This window comes from Geospiza fortis, unplaced genomic scaffold, assembly GCF_000277835.1.
Source record: "Geospiza fortis unplaced genomic scaffold, GeoFor_1.0 scaffold59, whole genome shotgun sequence".
Taxonomy (NCBI): domain Eukaryota; kingdom Metazoa; phylum Chordata; class Aves; order Passeriformes; family Thraupidae; genus Geospiza; species Geospiza fortis.
The window spans coordinates 2,366,076-2,384,519 of record NW_005054381.1 but is presented as its reverse complement, the minus strand read 5'-3'; the positions used below and the strand labels follow the sequence as shown (position 1 = coordinate 2,384,519).

General features: G+C 54.4%; 1 protein-coding gene across 1 annotated transcript in view; it reads left to right on the top strand.

Annotated features, from left to right (window-relative positions):
* CALN1 (calneuron 1) overlaps window positions 1-18,444 on the top strand; it is a 76,939-nt gene that overhangs the window by 13,320 nt on the left and 45,175 nt on the right. Inside the window, exon 3 of the mRNA XM_031060381.1 lies at window positions 12,303-12,415. Within this exon, the coding sequence (XP_030916241.1) occupies window positions 12,303-12,415 (113 nt within the window). The remainder of the gene's footprint in view (window positions 1-12,302; window positions 12,416-18,444) is intronic.

Here is an 18,444-nt window from a genome sequence, read left to right as displayed (position 1 = left end):
TTATCATTTTGAAATTAAGGGGCTCTCAGGCAAAGATATGGGTGCAGGAATAAGAGTTCTTTACTAGGGAAGAAAATTGTAAAAATAAATTAATTAATTAATTAATTAATTAAATAAAATAAAATAAACAATGCAGTAATACAAAACAACAGTGTCAGAGCCAGAACAGGCCCTGTCCCCCTGTGTGTCAGGGGGTGGCACAGCCCCATCCCATGGGGGCTCAGCCCTCCTGCAGTGCCAGCTGTGCTGCTGCTGGAGCAGGGATCCTGCACAAGGGGGGAGTTTTCCTCTGCAGCTCCAGGGCTGCTGCAGATGGGCCTGGGCTCCCTCTGGCAATGCAGGGCAGCAGAAAGCTGCTCCTCTGGCAATGCAGGGGGCAAAGGCTGCTGTGCTGCTCCAGGCTCAGATTGGATCCAGGTAGGAATGCTTGGCTCCTCCCCTGGGCGCAGCATCTCCCCATGGGATGCTGGAATTGGATCAGCCCTGCAGGGACACTCAGTGGCCATGGACAGCAGAGATCTCCTGGAGGGAGGATTGGCTGTGGCAGAGATAAAGAAAAAACTGCCCCATGGACAGCAGAGAGCTGCCCCAGCTCTGACAGATGGGAACAGAACACACACCCTCAGCCACATCTTGTAACCCAGGACAGGGAGCTTCACCCAGCTGAAGAAGCATAGCTGCCACAGGGAAAATTGTGCAATTGGCATAAAAACCTCTCAGTTATGGAGAAAATCCAAAAGTTATAGGAATCTCCTTGGAATATTTCAAGGTCTCCAAAGAAATCCCGAGAAATCCTCAGAACCCTCCTTCTGTGATCTCCAGGAGACGTTGTGGCACTGCTGGGATGGCAAGTGCCAGGACAAGAAGAAAAGGGATCTGCTGGGCAAAAATGTTTCTCTTCAGGAAGGGAGGTGAGGGCTGGGGTTCTGAGATTCCCATTAGCCCAAAGCTTTGTTTGGAACTGTGGGGCTGTTCCCACAGAGGTTGTTGGTGGACCTGGGCACCCCTCTGGGGGCTGTGCCTTGTAGGGAGCCAATATTTTGGTCTGGAAATGCTCACAGAGGTCAAATCTGACCTTTATCCCATGGATTCCCCTAATTTTCAGCCATAATTCTGCATTTCATGGACACAAACTGTGAGAGGGGCCAGTGCTTCTCTCTGCAAGCTGGAATGTTCTGCCAGCACAGGGAAAGGGAAATATTTTATACATTTCTGTGCTGGAAAAAGGAATTATTTGTAAATTCTTCCAGTTGGCAGCGATGCTGATAAAAACGCTGGGAAAAGGCACATGGAATGTGTGGCCTTATCTGGGATTCCTCCTCTTTAAGCAGGATTTGCCATAAAAGAGATGAATGTGTGACTTAAGTGTCACAAATGGTTTCGTTGGGATTTTTATCTGAGGAATGAAATGAGCACTTGGTGCACTAATTAGAGGAGCAGCTGGAAAAATAACTCCAGGCTACCACAAGAGGGGGGGAAAATCCACCCCTGGATGTCAAATTATTTATTGGGATGAGAATGGGGAGTCTTTTGATGGAGCAAAAGTCGAGCTGGTTTCACCAGGGCCCTGCCTGGAACCTCTGGGACATTCTGGGATGGTGATATCCTTGGGAGCAATGGAAAATGGGGGAATCTCAACTTCAAATTCTGGAAGAGTCATGGAATAATTGAGGTTGGAAAAGATCTCCTGAGGTCATCGAGTCCATCCACCCCCAGCACTGCCAAGGCCACCACTGCCCCATGTCCCCAAGTGCCGCCTCCACAGGGCTGTTAAACCCCTCCAGGGGTGGGGACTCCACCCTGGGCAGTGTCCATGCCTGACCAGCCTTTCCATGGAGACATTTTCCCAATATCCAACCTAAACTTTTCCTGGTTGTTTCCAGAACAACCTCAGGCTGCCCTGGGTGTTCAAACCCAGGCAGAAGTGCCATTGGTGCTGTGGTTTGGTGGCCATGGTTGGACCTGGTGACCTTGGAGGTCTTTTCCAACCTCAGGGATTCCAGGACTCTTCCAGAACTTCAAACTGAGATTCCCCCCCAGTTTTTCATTGCTCCCCAGGATGTCACCTCTCCAATTCTGCCACTGCAGGTGACACATCCCAGAATGTCCCAGATTCTCTCTGGAAAGGGAAGAAGTGACAGTGCCATGGCTGTGTGGTATCAAGGTCACTGTGTCCCTCCAGGCCATTGTCCTGCTGTCCATGGCTCCCCAGGGACTTTGCTTTGGTCTGCCTGCCCTGGCTCCTGGGGAGGGAAGGGACACCAGAGCTGGGGACAGGGATGGGAATTGTCAAGGGACATGGGCTGGGACATCTGGATATAGAGCAAATCTCTCCTTCAAAAATGAACTGTTCAGTTTTCCCCTGGGGCAGACAGAAGACAAATCCCTTGTTCTTAGGCATGGACAAATCCCAGGATCACAGGATTGTTAAGGTTGGACAGATCCCAGGATCATTAAGGTTGGAAAAGACTTCCAAGATCATCCTGTCCAACCTTTGATCAATGAAATGTTGGCTTCTGTCCACAAGCTCAGCTTGAGCTGCCCTGTGTGGGACAATGGTGACATTCCCAAGCTGGAAACATTTTCTCTCCTTTTTTTGTCTCTCACTTTTCTTCTTTGGGTTTTCCTGAGGCTTTTTACTGTGGTGGATGTTTCCTTGTGTTTCAGCATGAAAAGAGCTGGATAAAACATTTCATTTTATATCTCAATATAAAATGTGTTTCAGTATAAAAGAGCCCAGGCTGCTGGAGGGGGACCAGGAACCATTTCTGGGTTAAAATCAGAGTTCATAGGAGTCAGAGAGAATCCCAGAATCCCAGGTTTGGGTTGGAAATAATCTTAAAAATCATCTCGCTCCATCCCCTGCCATGGGCAGGGACACCTTCTACTACCCCAGAGTGCTCCAAGCCCTGTCCAGCCTGGCCTCGGGCACTCCCAGGGATCATGGGGCAATGGGTTGTGATGGATTTGGGGTTTGTCCTTTGAGCTCAAAGAGATTTTTCAGTGTGAGAAACGATCCAGCCACATTCCAGCCTGGCTGTCCTTTACAATGTGTTGCTGATCTGGGAATTTTGGGCAGCAGGATGGATTTGATGAGATGTGTCTGGATTTATGGGGCCACTCTCTCCATGTCTGCTCTCATTTGGACAATGAGGATTATCACATTTTATCCCATTCTGTGTTCTCACTGCAGAAATGAGGAGTAATTAGAGCTGCTGTTGCAGCCTGTCAAATCTGCAGCTCAGGAGCAGCAAGAGGTTCATCAAATTACACCGAATTACATCAAATTATACCCAGTAATATCCCACCCTGCCTGTGCTGAAGTGCAGCCCAGCACAAAAGGAAGGCCTGAAGTGCAGTGCCCCCTCTGGAACCCACCCATGCTTGGGCTGGGATGCCCCTCGTGCCCTGTGCTTTGTTTCCATCCTTGTGGAATTTGATTTCTTGCTGAAATGCAGCGCCCTGGGATCATTTTGGCTCCCCAGGGTGTGTGTGCCCCAGGGAGCAGCCAGAGTGATGAGCTGCTGCTGCTGCCCCGGTGCACCCAGAGCTCTCTGCCCCTCCCAGGGCAGGGGCAGAGCTGATGGAATCCTGGGCAGTCTGGGGTGATCCCACAGCTCCTGATCCACGGGACACAGGGACCAGCTGCTCGCAGCTGGGGACAGACCTGAGCCTGCACAGACCTGCCAAATGGGTTTGGGTGCCCAGGGAGGGGATTTCAGAGAGGGCTGGGCGCTCTGGGGACTCAGCAGCCCCTGCAGGGCCCTTCCCTGGGGACATCTGGTGGCAGGGCTGGTCCCTGGGCATCCTGCAGCTCCCTGGGGCTGCTGTGGAGCTGGCAGGTGTCTGATGGGCATTTATTCCTTACTGCAGCCCTGTTTGCCTTGGACTTTCCCTCCTGGTTTGAGTGCTTGTGCTGGAGCAGGTCCCTGTCCCCTCGGTCCCTGGGGACACGGGGAGGTCACAGATTTCGTTTTAACGGGACAAACCAGGCCTGGGGAGCTGTTCCTCCCCCTGCAGGACAAGCCAAGGCGTGCCAGAGTGAGGAGCTCTCCAGCTCCTCTGCTCGGTGGGATGGACAAACCCCCCCTGCTCCCCCCTTGTGGGCTGGGCCGGAGCCTCCCAGCCCCATGGAACCCCCTCCTGCAGGGATGGTCCCTACAATCCATGGAGCTTTTCTGTGCGGCTCTCATGGAACCAGATCCACACAACTGTTCTGAAAACTGCAGGAGTGGAGGGACTTAAGGGACAGAGAGGTTCCAGTGGAGATATTTATCCTTTCCTCAGATCCAGTGAAGTTTTGATGGAATCCCAGAATGGTTTGAGTGGGAAGGGATCTCAGAGCTCCTCTCATGCCATGGCAGGGATACCTCCCACTGTCCCAGGTGCTCCCAGCCCTGTCCAGCCTGGCCTTGGGCACTGCCAGGGATCCAGGGGCAGCCCCAGCTGCTCTGGGCACCCTGTGCCAGGGCCTGCCCACCCTCACAGGGAACAATTCCTAATTGCCAATCTCCCATCCAGCCCTGCCCTCTGGCAGTGGGAGCCATTCCCTGGCTCCTGTCCCTCCATCCCTTGTCCCCAGTCCCTCCCCAGCTCTCCTGGAGCTCCTTTAGGCCCTCAAGGGCTCTGAGCTCTCCCTGGAGCTTCTCCTCTCCAGGTGAGCACCCCCAGCTCTCCAGCCTGGCTCCAGAGGTGTCCCAGACCTGGCAGCAGCTCTGTGCTCCCCTGGATTCACTCCCACAGACCCACATCCTCCCTGGCAGTGGGGGCAGCTGTTCCTCTCCTCCCAGAAGTCACTGAAGCTGTCTATAATTAAAACTCTTTTCCAAGGCCAAAGTTTCATGCCAGACTTTCCCTGATTGATCTGTAATTAGGGATAAATTCTCTGCCTCGTGCTGGGCGAGGGGTCAGGCTGCTGAGGAGGCTCTGACCTCCCAATCTTTGAAACCGAAAGCCTTGTTTGGGAAATCTCCTGAGGCTGGAGCTGTTCCTGCTCATGCTGTGCCTCAGCCCAGGGCACAGCCTCGCCCAGACCGTGCCAGCCCTGCCCGGCTGAGCTGGGCACGGCAATGACCCAGCCCGGGCCGGCCGGCACCGCAGGGAGCTGCTGGAGAATAAAAATAAACAGCGCTTGTGTGCTCCGGGCCCCGAGCCGCAAACCCAGCTCATTAACTTTAAATATCTCACCTCGCTGCTCGCTGGAGGTCACGCTCGGCAGGAGGAGCGCGGGGCTCATCAGCTCCCAGCGCACATCCTCATCCTCATCGTCAGCCCGGCCCGGGGCCACGCAGGGAACTTCCAGGGACCTGATTATCCTGAGAATGGCCAGGGAAAGGCTCATTTCGGGAGCAATCAGTGAGCATTATCCAACCAACTCGATACACAAGGCTCTGAAAACCCGGGCTGAGTCCGTTCTGCCCGGGGGTGGAGGTGATGCAATCCAGGAATATTTTCCCCCTCTCATTTCCCTTGTCCCCCTCTCATTTCCCTTGTCCCCCTCTCATTTTCCTTTCCCCCCTCTCATTTCCCTTTTCCTCCTCTCATTTCCCTTTTCCTCCTCTCATTTCCCTTTTCCTCCTCTCATTTCCCTTTCCCTCCTCTCATTTCCCTTCTCCCCCTCTCATTTCCCTTCTCCCCCTCTCATTTCCCTTTTCCTCCTCTCATTTCCCTTTCCCTCCTCTCATTTTCCTTTCCCCCCTCTCATTTCCCTTCTCCCCCTCTCATTTGCGGGAATGTTTTCCCCCTCTCATTTCTCTTTTTCCCCCTCTCATTTCCAGGCATCTTTTCCACCTCTCATTTTCCTTTCCCCCCTCTCATTTCCAGCCATGTTTTCTCCCTCCACTTCCCCTCTCCAGCTCTGCCCTTCTCCAGATTCAATTCCACCCTCCAAGGCAGGGCTGGGACAGGAGAGGTTTGCAGAGACAGGGGTCTCTCCTGAGGGTGGGGCTGTCCCATGGAATGGGGTGGGATGGGGTCACTCCTGCTCCTCTGAGCATTCCCTTGTTCCCTCAAAGCTCGGGCAGGAGTTCCCAGGAGCTGCTGCTGCTCCCTGGGATGGGGGGATTTGGAGCTCAGCTCTCCCTGCCTGGCATTTCCAGCCTGGGCAGACTTCTGAGGGTGGATCCTGTGGGATCAGGACCAGGGGGAGGTGGGATGGGCTCAGGGGGTGGTTTGGGTGCACCTGGGGCTGTTTGGGGCTGCTGGTGCCCTGCCAAGGTGACTGCACAGCTCTGGCTCTGGTTCCTGCTGCACATCCCAGCAGATCCAACTTTCCCTGCTCCCCGTAGTGAAGGGCTGAGGGAAGATGAAATCCTTGTCTGAGCTCACAGCTTAGGGAGAGGGTGGGAATTCTCTGTGCTCAGCTCTCACAAACCAGTGCAGAACCAGCAGGAGCAGCTGGTGGCACCTGGAACCTCTCAGTGCTGGGGACCTGGGATCAGAACCTGGAGGAGAATTGGTGTTGAAGGGAAGTGGCTTAGGGAGTAAATCCCCTTTCCAAAGGGCTGCAGGCTCTTTCATCTCCCCTGAGAGGGTGTCCAACCCATAGTCTGCTCCCTGGAGGGCAGTGGTGCTTTTCCAGTCCCCTCCAGGTGTTCAGTCATTTTCTTTTTCCTGTGCCCCATCTGGGTTGCACAGCTCCTGCCAGGAGGGGACAGCCGGGGGGGTCGGGCTGTGCTCCAGGGAACAGGGACAGGAGGAGAGGGAACAGCCTCAGGCTGGGCCAGGGCAGCCTCAGGGGGGATTTTGGGAACATTTCTTCACTGGAGGGGTGGTCAGGCATCCCTGGAAATGTTCCAAAACTGTGTGGATGTGGCTCTTGGGACAGGGGTCAGTGGTGGCCTTGGCAGTGCTGGGGGAAGGTTGGACTTGGTGATCCTGGAGGTCAATTCCGACCTCAATTATTCCATGATTTTGTGGTCCCACAGGTTTATTTAGGAGGCCCAATGGACATTTTGCAGAGGTGCAGCCACCTCTTCCTTGAGTCACTCAGGTCCAAAGCAAATCTCCCTGGGCTGCAAGGTCTGGAAAAACCCCTGGATTCCCAGCTCCATGCTGCTCTTTGCTGCTGCTCCATCATCCTGGGTGCCCTTGGAATCAAAGGGCCCCAGTGGTTTGGGGTGGAAGGGACCTTAGAGATGATCCAGCACCAGCCCTGCCATCCCCACAGTTGGCACAGGGGTGTTGGATGTGCCATGGGAGCCCAGGATTCCCTGCTGGAGCTCTGTGGAGCTCTGGGAGTGGCCAAACTGAGCTCACACATGGCAAATGTTGATGCTGGGGCTCCTCACGCTGGAATTATCCCCAAGGTCTCTCTGCAGCCCATGGACGAGCAGTGAGGGAGAGTTTTGGCAAGTCCCTGCTGGCCACATGAGGTCTGTGGCACTGGAAAGGTTCCCAGAGAACCCAGAGGTGTTGCTTGGTGCCTTCAGCATCCTCTTCCCATGATGGGACAACGAGCCAGGCTCCCGCCGCTGCCATTCCTTGTTATTGTCACACTTCCCTGGTTCCTGCAGGGAGCAAAGCTCTGTGGGCACCTGGAGCTCTTCTCACCCAGCTGAGGGCCTGGGGATGATGAGCTGATCTGATTTGGCTCTGCTGGGGTGGCCAGAGAGGTTCTGAGTCATTGTTTGAGTCATGAGGCTCAGCCTCAGCGCTGGTGCCCCCGGGTGACTCGGTGACATTAATGCCAGGATAACACAGAGCTTTACAGGGGAGGAGAATGTGAGGGCACTGCTGGGAGGGAATCAAGGAGTGCTTTAGGTGGGTTTAAACCAGTGCTTAAGCTCAGCTCTGGTGCTCTGCAAAGATCACCCACACAGGCAGTGACCCATCCCTTGACCCAGGGATCTCAGGGATGGGGTGGAATCCTGCCTGGAGCCCCTCTGTGCTCACCCCCTTTGCCGCCTGCCAGCCTGCCCTGTTCCAGGAGTCCCTCAGCCCCATGTCCAGGGTTTCCCTGTTCCAGCAGCCCCTCAGCCCCATTCCCAGGATTTTCCTGTCCCAATAGACCCCTCAGCCCCATTCCCAGGGTTTCCATATCCCAATAGACCCCTCACCCCCATTCCCAAGGTTTCCCTGTTCCAGCAGCCCCTCAGCCCCATTCCCAGGATTTTCCTGTCCCAATAGACCCCTCAGCCCCATTCCCAGGATTTTCCTGTCCCAAATAGACCCCTCAGCCCATTCCCAGGATTTTCCTGTCCCAATAGACCCCTCAGCCCCATTCCCAGGTTATCCCTGTCCCAATAGACCCCTCAGCCCCATTCCCAGGGTTTCCATGTCCCAGCAGACCCCACCCCACTGTGCCCCTAGGTTTCCTTGCCCTCCCAGTTTGTAAATAAGCTCTGGAGATGTGTGAGTGCCTTGGAATCATGGAATCATTAAGCTGGAAAAGAGCTCTGAGACCCTCAGGTGCAGCCATTAACCCATCGCTGCCTGGTCCCCATGGAACCATTTCCCTTCCTCAGTCAGGGAGCTCAGGGTTTATAAATCTGTGTTTGTGCCTGGGAGCAGGGACAGGAGGGAGCTGTCCCGGGGCTGTCCCGGGCCAGGGAGCACATCCTGCTCCCCCTGGCCGCAGCTGTCCTGCTGTGCCCCTGCAGCCTTCCCAGGGTTCTCATCCTGCAGGATGAGCTGTGCTCAGGCCTCACTGGGAGCCTGGAGGCAGAGGAGGGGAGGATGTGCCCGGCACCCATCTCACAGGGAGACTGGGGTCCTGTGAGCCCTGCTGGGGTCAGGGATTGTGGGATGGCTCCTGGAGAGGAGCGAGGAAGGTGAGGGAGAACAGGCAGCACACGAGCTCCCAGCCAGCCTTTTTCTCTTTTCTCACCATCCTTAAACCAACTCTGAGTTAATTTGTGGATAATCCACACATGGCTCAGAATCCCAAGGACCCTGGGGAGAGCAGCACATCTGCAGAACAGGGATGGGAGGGTTGGATTTGATTCCAGGGCTCGATCCCCCAGCAGCTCCCAGCGCTGGTGCGAGGCCGTGGGGAGGAGCAGGAGGGCGAGCTGGGTGGCTCCTGCCTGTGCCAAACCCAAATTCCACACTGTGCTCCCAGGATGGGATGTGAAAACCGGGCTGTGGTGGTGCCCGGGCTGTGCAGAGCAGCCCCGTGCAGGTTTTGGTGTTGGTTTTTATAACATTTCTCTCGTGGCTGTCAAAAGGAATTTTCAGAAAAACCCGTGATTTCTCTCTGTTGATGAAATGATGCTGCAGTCTCCTGAGGTGCTGATGGCAGGGAAGGTTTGTTTTCTGCAGCTTCACATGAATGTTAAAGGGATATCTCTACCAGGCAAAAGTGGGGTCTAGCTGCCTTGCTAGTTAAGAGTTTTAATTGAAAAAGCAGTCAATAAGGGGATAATGCATTTTTCAATGGCATCTTTCTTTGGAGGTTGTGAAAGATGCTCTCATTAAGCTGATAATTAAAGCCTGTGAAGTTAGTGATGATCCCTGGCAGAGGCACAGGGAAGTCACGAGCGAGGGGCTGCCGAAGTCTTGTACAAAGTCAGAGCCCAGCAGTCCTTTTCTCTGGAATCACGTGTGGGACCGAGTCCTGCGTGTCCTCTGAGGCTGGAGTGACATTGGAGAGACCCGAACCGAGTAACTCCGTGCTCGGGGTCACACGGGCACAGGCCAAATGAATGCGGGGGCAGGTACCAGCACCTCTTTAATATGCAAATTGTTTCCTTGCTAATCTGGCTAATTTGAAGAAATTAGCATCCCAAACCATCCCGATTTGCATCCCAGCGCACGGATTCGCTGCTGTGGTGCCACCGGGCGCTGTGCCGCGGTGTAAATCACCCGGAGCCGCTGTCACCTTGTTCCCGAGCGATCCGGCCGGGAAGGGAACGTGCCGGGACCGATCCACCCGCGGGATGGCCCCCGAGGGGGGAACTGCCCATAAATGTTTTACAGAATGGCTCTCCAGGGGATGGGCTGCCCACCCCTTACCTCAATGCTGGCCCAGAAATGAGCTCGGTCCTGCAGAGCGCCGGAGCTGGGAGCGGCTTTAGCAGCGGGACCATGAGCGGATCCCTCCCATTTTACAGGATCCCTGCAGGGTTCCATTGCAGAGCCTCACCCCAGGATATTCCCTCCCAGAAATCCCAGATCTCCTGGAGCCCGGAGATCCCAATTCGGCCCAGGGAGTGCTCGGGCTACTGCTGATTTTGGGCTCGGGCTGTGCCGGTTTTGTGCCCGGGCTGTGCCCGGTTTTGTGCCCGGGCTGTGCCGGTTTTGTGCCCGGGCTGTGCCGGTTTTGTGCTCAGGCTGTGCCCGGTTTTGTGCCCGGGCTGTGCCTGATTGGTGCCCAGGCTGTGCCCGGTTTTGTGCCCGGGCTGTGCCCGGTTTTGTGCCCGGGCTGTGCCGGTTTTGTGCCCGGGCTGTGCCGGTTTTGTGCTCAGGCTGTGCCCGGTTTTGTGCCCGGGCTGTGCCCGTTTTGTGCCCGGGCTGTGCTGGTTTTGGGCTGCGCTGGTTTTGTGCCCGGGCTGTGCCGGTTTTGGGCTGTGCTGGTTTTGTGCCCGGGCTGTGCTGGTTTTCCCACGGCGTTTGTGCTAAGATAAGGGCACGGGAGATCGCGATAAGCCGCGCGGCTGCTCGGATCGGCACACGGGGTGTGACACGAGGCACAGATGTGATTGATAAGAAGTGCAGATGTGATTGATAAGAAGCGCAGATGTGATTGATAAGAAGCACAGGCGTGATTGATAAGAAGCACAGATGTGATTGATAAGAAGCACAGATGCACAGGTGTGATAAGAAGCACAGGTGTGATTGATAAGAATTGCAGATGTGATTGATAAGAAGCACAGAAGCACAGGTGTGATAAGAAGTACAGATGTGATTGATAGGAAGCACAGGTGTGATAAGAAGCACAGATGTGATTGATAAGAAGCACAGGTGTGATTGATAAGAAGCACAGGTGTGATTGACAAGAAGCACAGATATGATTGATAAGATGCACAGATGCACGGGCGTGATAAGAAGCACAGGTGTGATTGATAAGATGCACAGATGTGATAAGAAGCACAGGTAGCAGCGGTGGCACGGCTGGCACACGGCGCTGCCGCGGGCACTGCCGGTGTTTCAGTCGTGGCCCCAGGGAGCCTCACATTCTGAGACACTTCTCACACCCGGTGACTGAACAGCAGCAGCTCCAGGGAGGGCTGGATGCGGTCACTTCCCGCTGAATGGGAGTAAAACACAACCCCCACAAATCCTGCCAGTGCAGGGAGCAGGTCTGATTTACCCATCAGTTCATTAACATGGAGGAGGAGATGTCCGTGGCCTGATCAATGAAGGAGATTTTCCACAAGATTAGGTTATAAGCATTCTCAGGAGATCTGGGCATTGAACTGCTCAGACAGACAGGGATTTTAAAGATCTTTCAGCAGGCATGAATATCCCTTTTTGTTGTGGAGGGAAAAGTGACATTTGGTACAAAACTCCCTCCAAACAGCCCCGTGCCTTGTTCAGAGCAGGAGCCACACTCAGCACTGCACCAGCTCTGCTCATTAGTGGCAGGACCTGTCACCTGTCCCTGCTGGTGGCACTGAGGCTGTGCCTGCACTGCCTGCTCTGCATGCCAGGCACACACGGATGCTGCTGGGAAGCTGGGCCGAAAAGCCTGCTGGATCTGCAACGGTCTGGCCCCTGCTCTGCCTGCTGGATCTGCAACGGTCTGGCCCCTGCTCTGCCTGCTGGATCTGCAATAGCCTGGCTCTTGCTCTGCCTGACTTCCCTTCCTCTGAAGCCTGGGGCTGGCCCTGTAAAACTTGTGCAGAACCGGAGAGGGAGAGCCCTGGCTGTGCTGCTGGCTCCTGTCCCCCTGCCAAAATGGCTTTTTGGGAGCTACCTCTGGACGCTCTGGGACTGGGGAATGACCTGTTCCCCTGTGTGCATGGCCTGATTCTGTCCTTGGGGACATCTGGGACATAACAGGGGCCATTCCCTGGCACAGCAAAGGATTTGGGTCTGTGGGCACCAGGAAGCTGCTGTTTCCCAGGGTGTGGGGGATCCTGATGTGCAGCAGGTCCAGCGGGGCATGTTGGGCTTGAAGGGGTAATTAATTTATAATAATGAGGGTGGTGAGGCCCTGGCACAGATTTCCAGAGCAGCTGTGGCTGTCTCTGGGTCCCTGGCAGTGTCCAAGGCCAGGCTGGAGGGCCTTGGAGCCCCCTGGGACAGTGGAAAGTGTCCCTATTCACATCAGGGTGTTGCACTATATGGCCTCTAAAAGTCCCTTCCAACCCAACCTTCTCTCTGATTTCTGAGTCTCTGATCTTTTCCTCTCATTCCAGGGGATGGCCAGGTGGATTTTGATGAATTTATGACCATTCTGGGACCTAAGCTGGTGTCATCGGAGGGCAGGGACGGCTTCCTGGGGAACACAATAGACAGCATATTCTGGCAGGTAAGTCAGCATTGCTTGAAATGCAGCTTCAGGCAGCTCTCAGCAGCTTCCAGAGTGGATTTGTTGAGGAGCACAGGATGTTTTACTGAGTGGGAATGACTGTGGAAAGGCTGTTGAGGTCCATCATGCTGGGGGCTGTGGAAGAACATCCCATGTTGGGGGAGGGAATTGTGTCCAGCCAAGCCCTGTGTTCCTGTGGATGGATGCAGCTGGACACAGCAGCACCCCGAGACTCGTGCAGCACCTTTGGGAGTCTGGGATTCACTTCTGGAAGAGAAAAGCATTTTTCTCCGGGAATCTTTTGAGATGGGAACCTTGAAGCTGCCCGGCTGTTCCCAGAAGTGTGTCCCTGTCCAGTGTCCCTTGGCTGTGGCAGGGGCTGTTCCACACAGAGGAAATGTGCTGGGCAGAAATCCCACTGGGATTTCTGCTGAATTTAGGGATGAGCACTCTGTATTGTGCCAGAGAAAGGTTTGCCCCAGGTGCTGCCCTGGGGTGGTTTGGTCCTGCTGGACCCAGGCACTGGAAGGAGACACATCCAGCACTGGGAGCTGCTTTTTGCCTGCCCTGCAGTGAGACTTTAAACAGAGCTGGAGCTTCCAGGAAAAGCAGTCCAGGCTGTTATGGCAGGATCAAAAATCCTCCAAAACACAGAGCTGCACATTTGCTGCCAATGGTTCAAATGTGTGGCTTCCTGTGGGATTCCAGCTCCTTTCACTGACCATCCCACAACCCTGGCCTGCTGAGAAACTTTGGCCGTTCTCAAGTTTAATGAAGCGAAAGAGCCAAACCTGGAAATGAGATTTTCTGCCTTCTTTTACAACCCTCCAGCCCTGTCCAGACTGAATTGGGTGGAGCTTTGGAAGAGTATTTTAAAAGGCTTTAAAAAACTTGTTTCTGGCCTCCTGGCACAGGACAGGAATAACCCTGAAAATTCTGCTCTGGATTCCAGGATTTGGTTGTCAAAGCAGGAGTTTGGTGCTGGTGAAGCCCCCATGGTTTGTGATGCACCTGGGGGGAGTAAATGGCACCAGGAGGGGTAGGGCTGGGTGCCAGGGATGTTTCAGTGCCTCCACTGCTCCTCGGGAGCCCCATCCCAAACCATGGAGCCATTGGTGCCTTCCAGAATTCCAGCCCCTCAGGAGCTGCTCAAGAAGCAAAAATCCTGGTGGGAAAATCAGGTTTGTGAGCTGAGCTCTTGGATGGGGAGCAGAGAAGTCTGGGAGCCTTCCTGAGAATTCCGCTCACAGTCTAACCCACTGCTTTTAGTGACACTCCCACCTCTGCAAATGCCTGGAATGAGGCTGGGAGACTGGATTGTGCCTGGATTTAGGACAGTGGGTTCCTGGGATCAGCTTCCACAGGGACATGGCCCTGGTGCCTCTCTGGCTGTGGTGGGACAGGGAAAAGGGAGCAGAGGCTCCAGGGGGGAGCCCTGGCTTGGCAGGGACAGCCCCAGGGGCTCCTTCAGGCAGCAAAGCTCTGACTGAGTTCCACCAGTGCTCCATGGCCTTGGAGAACAACAGTTATGGGCTTTACCACCTCTTTACTCAGCACTTCCCTGGATTTCTGAGCCCTTGAAGAGCTCTGGTTGCTTTTCCTCTGGGGTTGGAGTACAATGTCTCTGCAGCTTTCACCCAAAGAAAAGGCAAGCAAAAAATCATGGAAGTGTCATTCAGGGAACAGGTTCTCTTTGCCCATTGCTCCCTGGCTTTACCCAATCCCTCTGCAGGGCCATCAGTCGCCTCATCCCTGAGCATTTCTGCCTCTGCAGCATCTCCAGTGGGACTCCTGATGGGAAGCCAAGCCTTTGTGGGAACCAGGGCTTGGCTGTGTTCCCCATTTCCCCTGATGAGTGAGTGGCAGGGGCTGAGCCTGGGTTGCTGACAGAGCCCTTCAGCCCTGCAGCCATTCCCAAGGAAGGATATGAAGGAGGGAATGGTGCCCACAAGGCTGTGCCCATGCCCAGTGCTGGGAGGCAAGGATGGGACAAAAGGGACACCTGGCTGGGCAGTGCCACCACAAAACCTCACCCCAATGCTCCTTCAATCAGTCCCATGGGAGAGAGGAACCATGTAGGCATCCCAAAAGTGCCTTCCCCTCCCCATCCCAGCAGCTGCCCTCCAGCCCTCCCCATGCTGGGATGTCTTTGCCAAGCTCATTTCTAAGGGCAAAGCCCTCCAGGCTCCAGGGTTAAACACTTCCTTGGGGATGGAATGTGGAGGAGCTCCAGGCCCTGGGGCCCAGAGGGAGTAACAGCCCTGGACGAGAGGTTTTGAATGGAAGGAACCTCTCTGGGGTGGCTGAAATGCTTTGGGAAGTCAGGACAAGTGGCATTGTTAAACAACAGGGCTGCATCTGCATCGGGGGCAGGGCAAATTCTGTGCCCACAGCACTGATGAGGTGATTTGGAAAAGCCAAATTATCAAGTACACTTTGTACTTGACCAGCTGAGAGCCAAAGTGCTGCCTGATTATTTCCCCCCTTTTCCCTTTGCTGTGTGCACACGGAGGCTGCAGGGAGTTTCAGGCAGGATATCTGGGGCTTTGTGTGGCATGAGGGGACAGGGGAGGCTGCAGGGAGTTTCAGGCAGGATATCTGGGGCTTTGTCTGGCATGAGGGGACAGGGCTGGCCATCCCTCATCCCCTCAGCCACGGTGCCTGTGCATGTCATCAGGAGCAGCCTGGGCATTTGAGGATAAACAAAGCTGCTTAGCAGGAGCAGGAGGAGCAGCAGAATTCCAATGGGGAGATACCGGCCAGAGCTCTCATTTCTCACTGCTGGGATGTCCCTGCAGGTTTGGGGAGGCAGGTCCTGTGTGATAATTTACTTGTGGGCAATTTTGGAAGGAAATTGAGACAGGACCTCTGAGCTGTTTTTGATGATGAGGTTTATTTTCTTATCTTCTGCATAGGCAGGAAGGGTGAGTTCAGCTCACATCTTCACTGCATGGTTCACAAGGTCACAAAACCCTTAGTTGCAAGACTTAAGGAGTTATTGACCAATAAAACACTGCCAACAAGGGTATTTATGTTTCTGACCCAATCCTTAAATATTTCATCTTATGGACCCGTGCTACAGCGTAAGCTTTCTTAGCCAATCATGTTATAACACACAAACCTACAGTGCTGCATGCTAAACTCCTTCTTTACCTCTGTAACTACTTTTATTTTTTTTCTATATCTTAAACTCTAAAACTCTAAACTTTCCTCTACTTAGCTTAACGTGTCTCTGCTTTAAACTATAAATCCACATTCTCGCTTCTAGCACCTAAGTTTGGAAGCCTTTTCAAGGTCTCAGATCAAATCCCATGTTTAATCCTAAACTTTGGATTACAGGCCCAAAGTTCTGAGAGTTCCCTGCATTTCATATTCCACCAGTCCTGCACAGGGAACGGCTCAGCAGCTGTTTGTGCTCTCTGGGTTTGGGGGAACCTTTTCCTTTCTCCAGGCTCTCACAGACTTTTGCTAGCAGGAGGAATAGCCTGGGGTTTGTGATCCTTGATGGGTGAGGAGGAATGGCCAAAAATCCAGCAGCACCCCTGTGCGAGGAGGGAGGGATGTGCAGGGACAGCAGGGACAGGCCAGGGACAGCAGAGACAGGCCAGGGACAGGCAGGGATGTGCAGAGACAGGCAGGGACAGCAGGGATGGGCCAGGGACAGCAGGGACAGCAGGGGCAGGCCAGGGACAGGCAAGGACAGCAGGGACAGGACAAGGACAGCAGGGACAGGCCAAGGACAGGCCAAGGACAGGCAGGTACAGGCCAGGGAAGGCCAGGGACAGCCAGGGACAGGCAAGGACAGCAGGGACCCCTGACTCTGAGCTGCACCCCCAGCACAGGCCCCAAAGGACATTTCGTTCCCTGGAAAACGGAGCAGGGCCCACATCCAGCTGTGAGGGTGCATTTGGGGCTGCCTGGGGAGGGAATTCAGAGAGAGGAGGGGGGATCGGCGCTGGCTGGGGACACGGGACAGCCGAGGGACACGGCTGGGCTGGGACACGGAGGTTCCCCTCCCATCCCGGCCCCGAGGTTTCAGGTTTCCTGCTCTGCCCGTGCAGCTGGGAATGCAGGAGAGTCCCTAGGGACAGATCGGGGCTGTCCTGATCTGGTCAATCAATGAGTGCCTTAATAGAGTGAAATGAAGGGGAAAATGTGAGGGAATGGCCGTGGCACAGGGCAGGGCACAGAGGGAGAGGGAGTGAGGGAGCAGGGGGTGAGGGAGTGAGGGAGAGGGAATAAGAGAAAGGGAATGAGGGAACAGGGTGAGGGAGCAGGGAGTGAGGAACAGGGAATAAGGGAGAGGGAGCGAGGGAGCAGGAGATGAGGGAGTGAGGGAGAGGGAGCAGGGGGTGAGGGAGAGGGAATGAGAGAACGGGAATGAGGGAACAGGGTGAGGGAGAGGGAGCAGGGGGTGAGGGAACAGGGAGGGAGGGAGCAGGGGGTGAGGAAGCGGGAGTGAGGGGCTGTGTTGGGGCTGTCTCCAAAGACAGTTTTGCCTGGAGACCGATTTTTCTTTATGGAGTTCAGAGAGAAACCTGCTGCAGTTGCTTCCCGTGTGTGAGTTCCTCCTGCTGTCCCTGCAGAGGAGTTAATCTGATGATGGCAAATGAGCCTTGCTGCAGAGGAATCGTTTGTGTCTGTGTCTAATTTGATGTGGGAACAGCTCCAGGTGCCCCTCTGGGGTCAGCCCTTCCTCCCTCTCCTCCTCCTCCTCCTCCTCCTCCTCCTCCTCCTCCTCCTGAGGCAGTGCAGCCCCCCTGGGTTGTTGTAAAACCACAGGATGGGACATTTTACATCTTGCAGCAGAATTTTTTTGCTGGTGCTGAGCTGCTCTGCTGCAAAAATCTCGATTCCTGGATTTCAGGAGTTGCTGTGTCAGCTTTTAAAAGAACCTTCTCAAATCGACTGCTGGGGAGGAAGAGAGGTGAGAGATTGGGAAGGAATTCTTTACTCAGAGGGTGGGCAGGCCCTGGCACAGGGTGCCCAGAGCAGCTGGGGCTGCCCCTGGATCCCTGGCAGTGCCCAAGGCCAGGCTGGACAGGGCTGGGAGCACCTGGGACAGTGGGAGGTGTCCCTGCCATGGCAGGGGGGAATGAGACGAGCTTTAAGATCCCTCCAAGCCAATCCATTCCACATCTCTGTGATTCACAGATCCAGTGCCCTCCCTCTGGGTGGCTGCTCTGGGGTTTAAATCAGAAATGCAGGTCAAAGTTTGGGTGGAAATTGGATGGGTGGGGCCAAAGATGGAGAACTGGGGCTGGTCCATTGCACCAGGAACACCTCCCCAAATTCTCTTCCACCAAACAAATCATCCCACAGGCACCACCTCATTTTGGGCAGCACTTTTTGGTTGTTGAACCTGAGATATATTCAAATGATTTCCATGGGAAAAAAAAATCCATACATTTAAAATATCCACCATTTCTTGGTTTTTCCCAGATGGAAAAGTAAAGGAGAGGTTGGAAACCTTGGCATTGATTATCCTGCAAAAGCACTGCAATGTGAGCTGGGAGGCAAGGCAGAGACCTTTCCTGGGACACCCAGCTGTGGTCATTGTGTTCACCAGTGCCCCTGACCTCAAGCATCCTGATCATATCCTAATTCCAGGAATTAAATCTCCTGCCACAGCTGCTCCTGCAGTTTGGATCATGGTTTCCTCATATCCATATTTAAAAGGTGAGATTTTCCATGGGAGGTTGCAGGTGGCTGGTGTGAAGTTCATCCCAAAAAACCTGGGACACTGCTCAGTGTCCTTTAGCTCATCCCAAATATCCTGGGACTCTCCCAGAGTGTCCTTGAGCTCATCCCAGATAACCTGGGACACTCTCAGAGTGTCCCTTGGAGCTGTCAGAGGGAAACAGCCATTTTCAGGGTACAATTCAAGGGATCTGCTTTGAGCATCAGCCTCAGGAAGGGATAAATTGTGCTTCAGAAGTGCCATTTTACTGCATTTGGTATAAAAAATGTAGAGGGAAGTGGCTCAGGTGGAGCTGTGTACACTGGGGACAGCTAAATGTCACCTCACG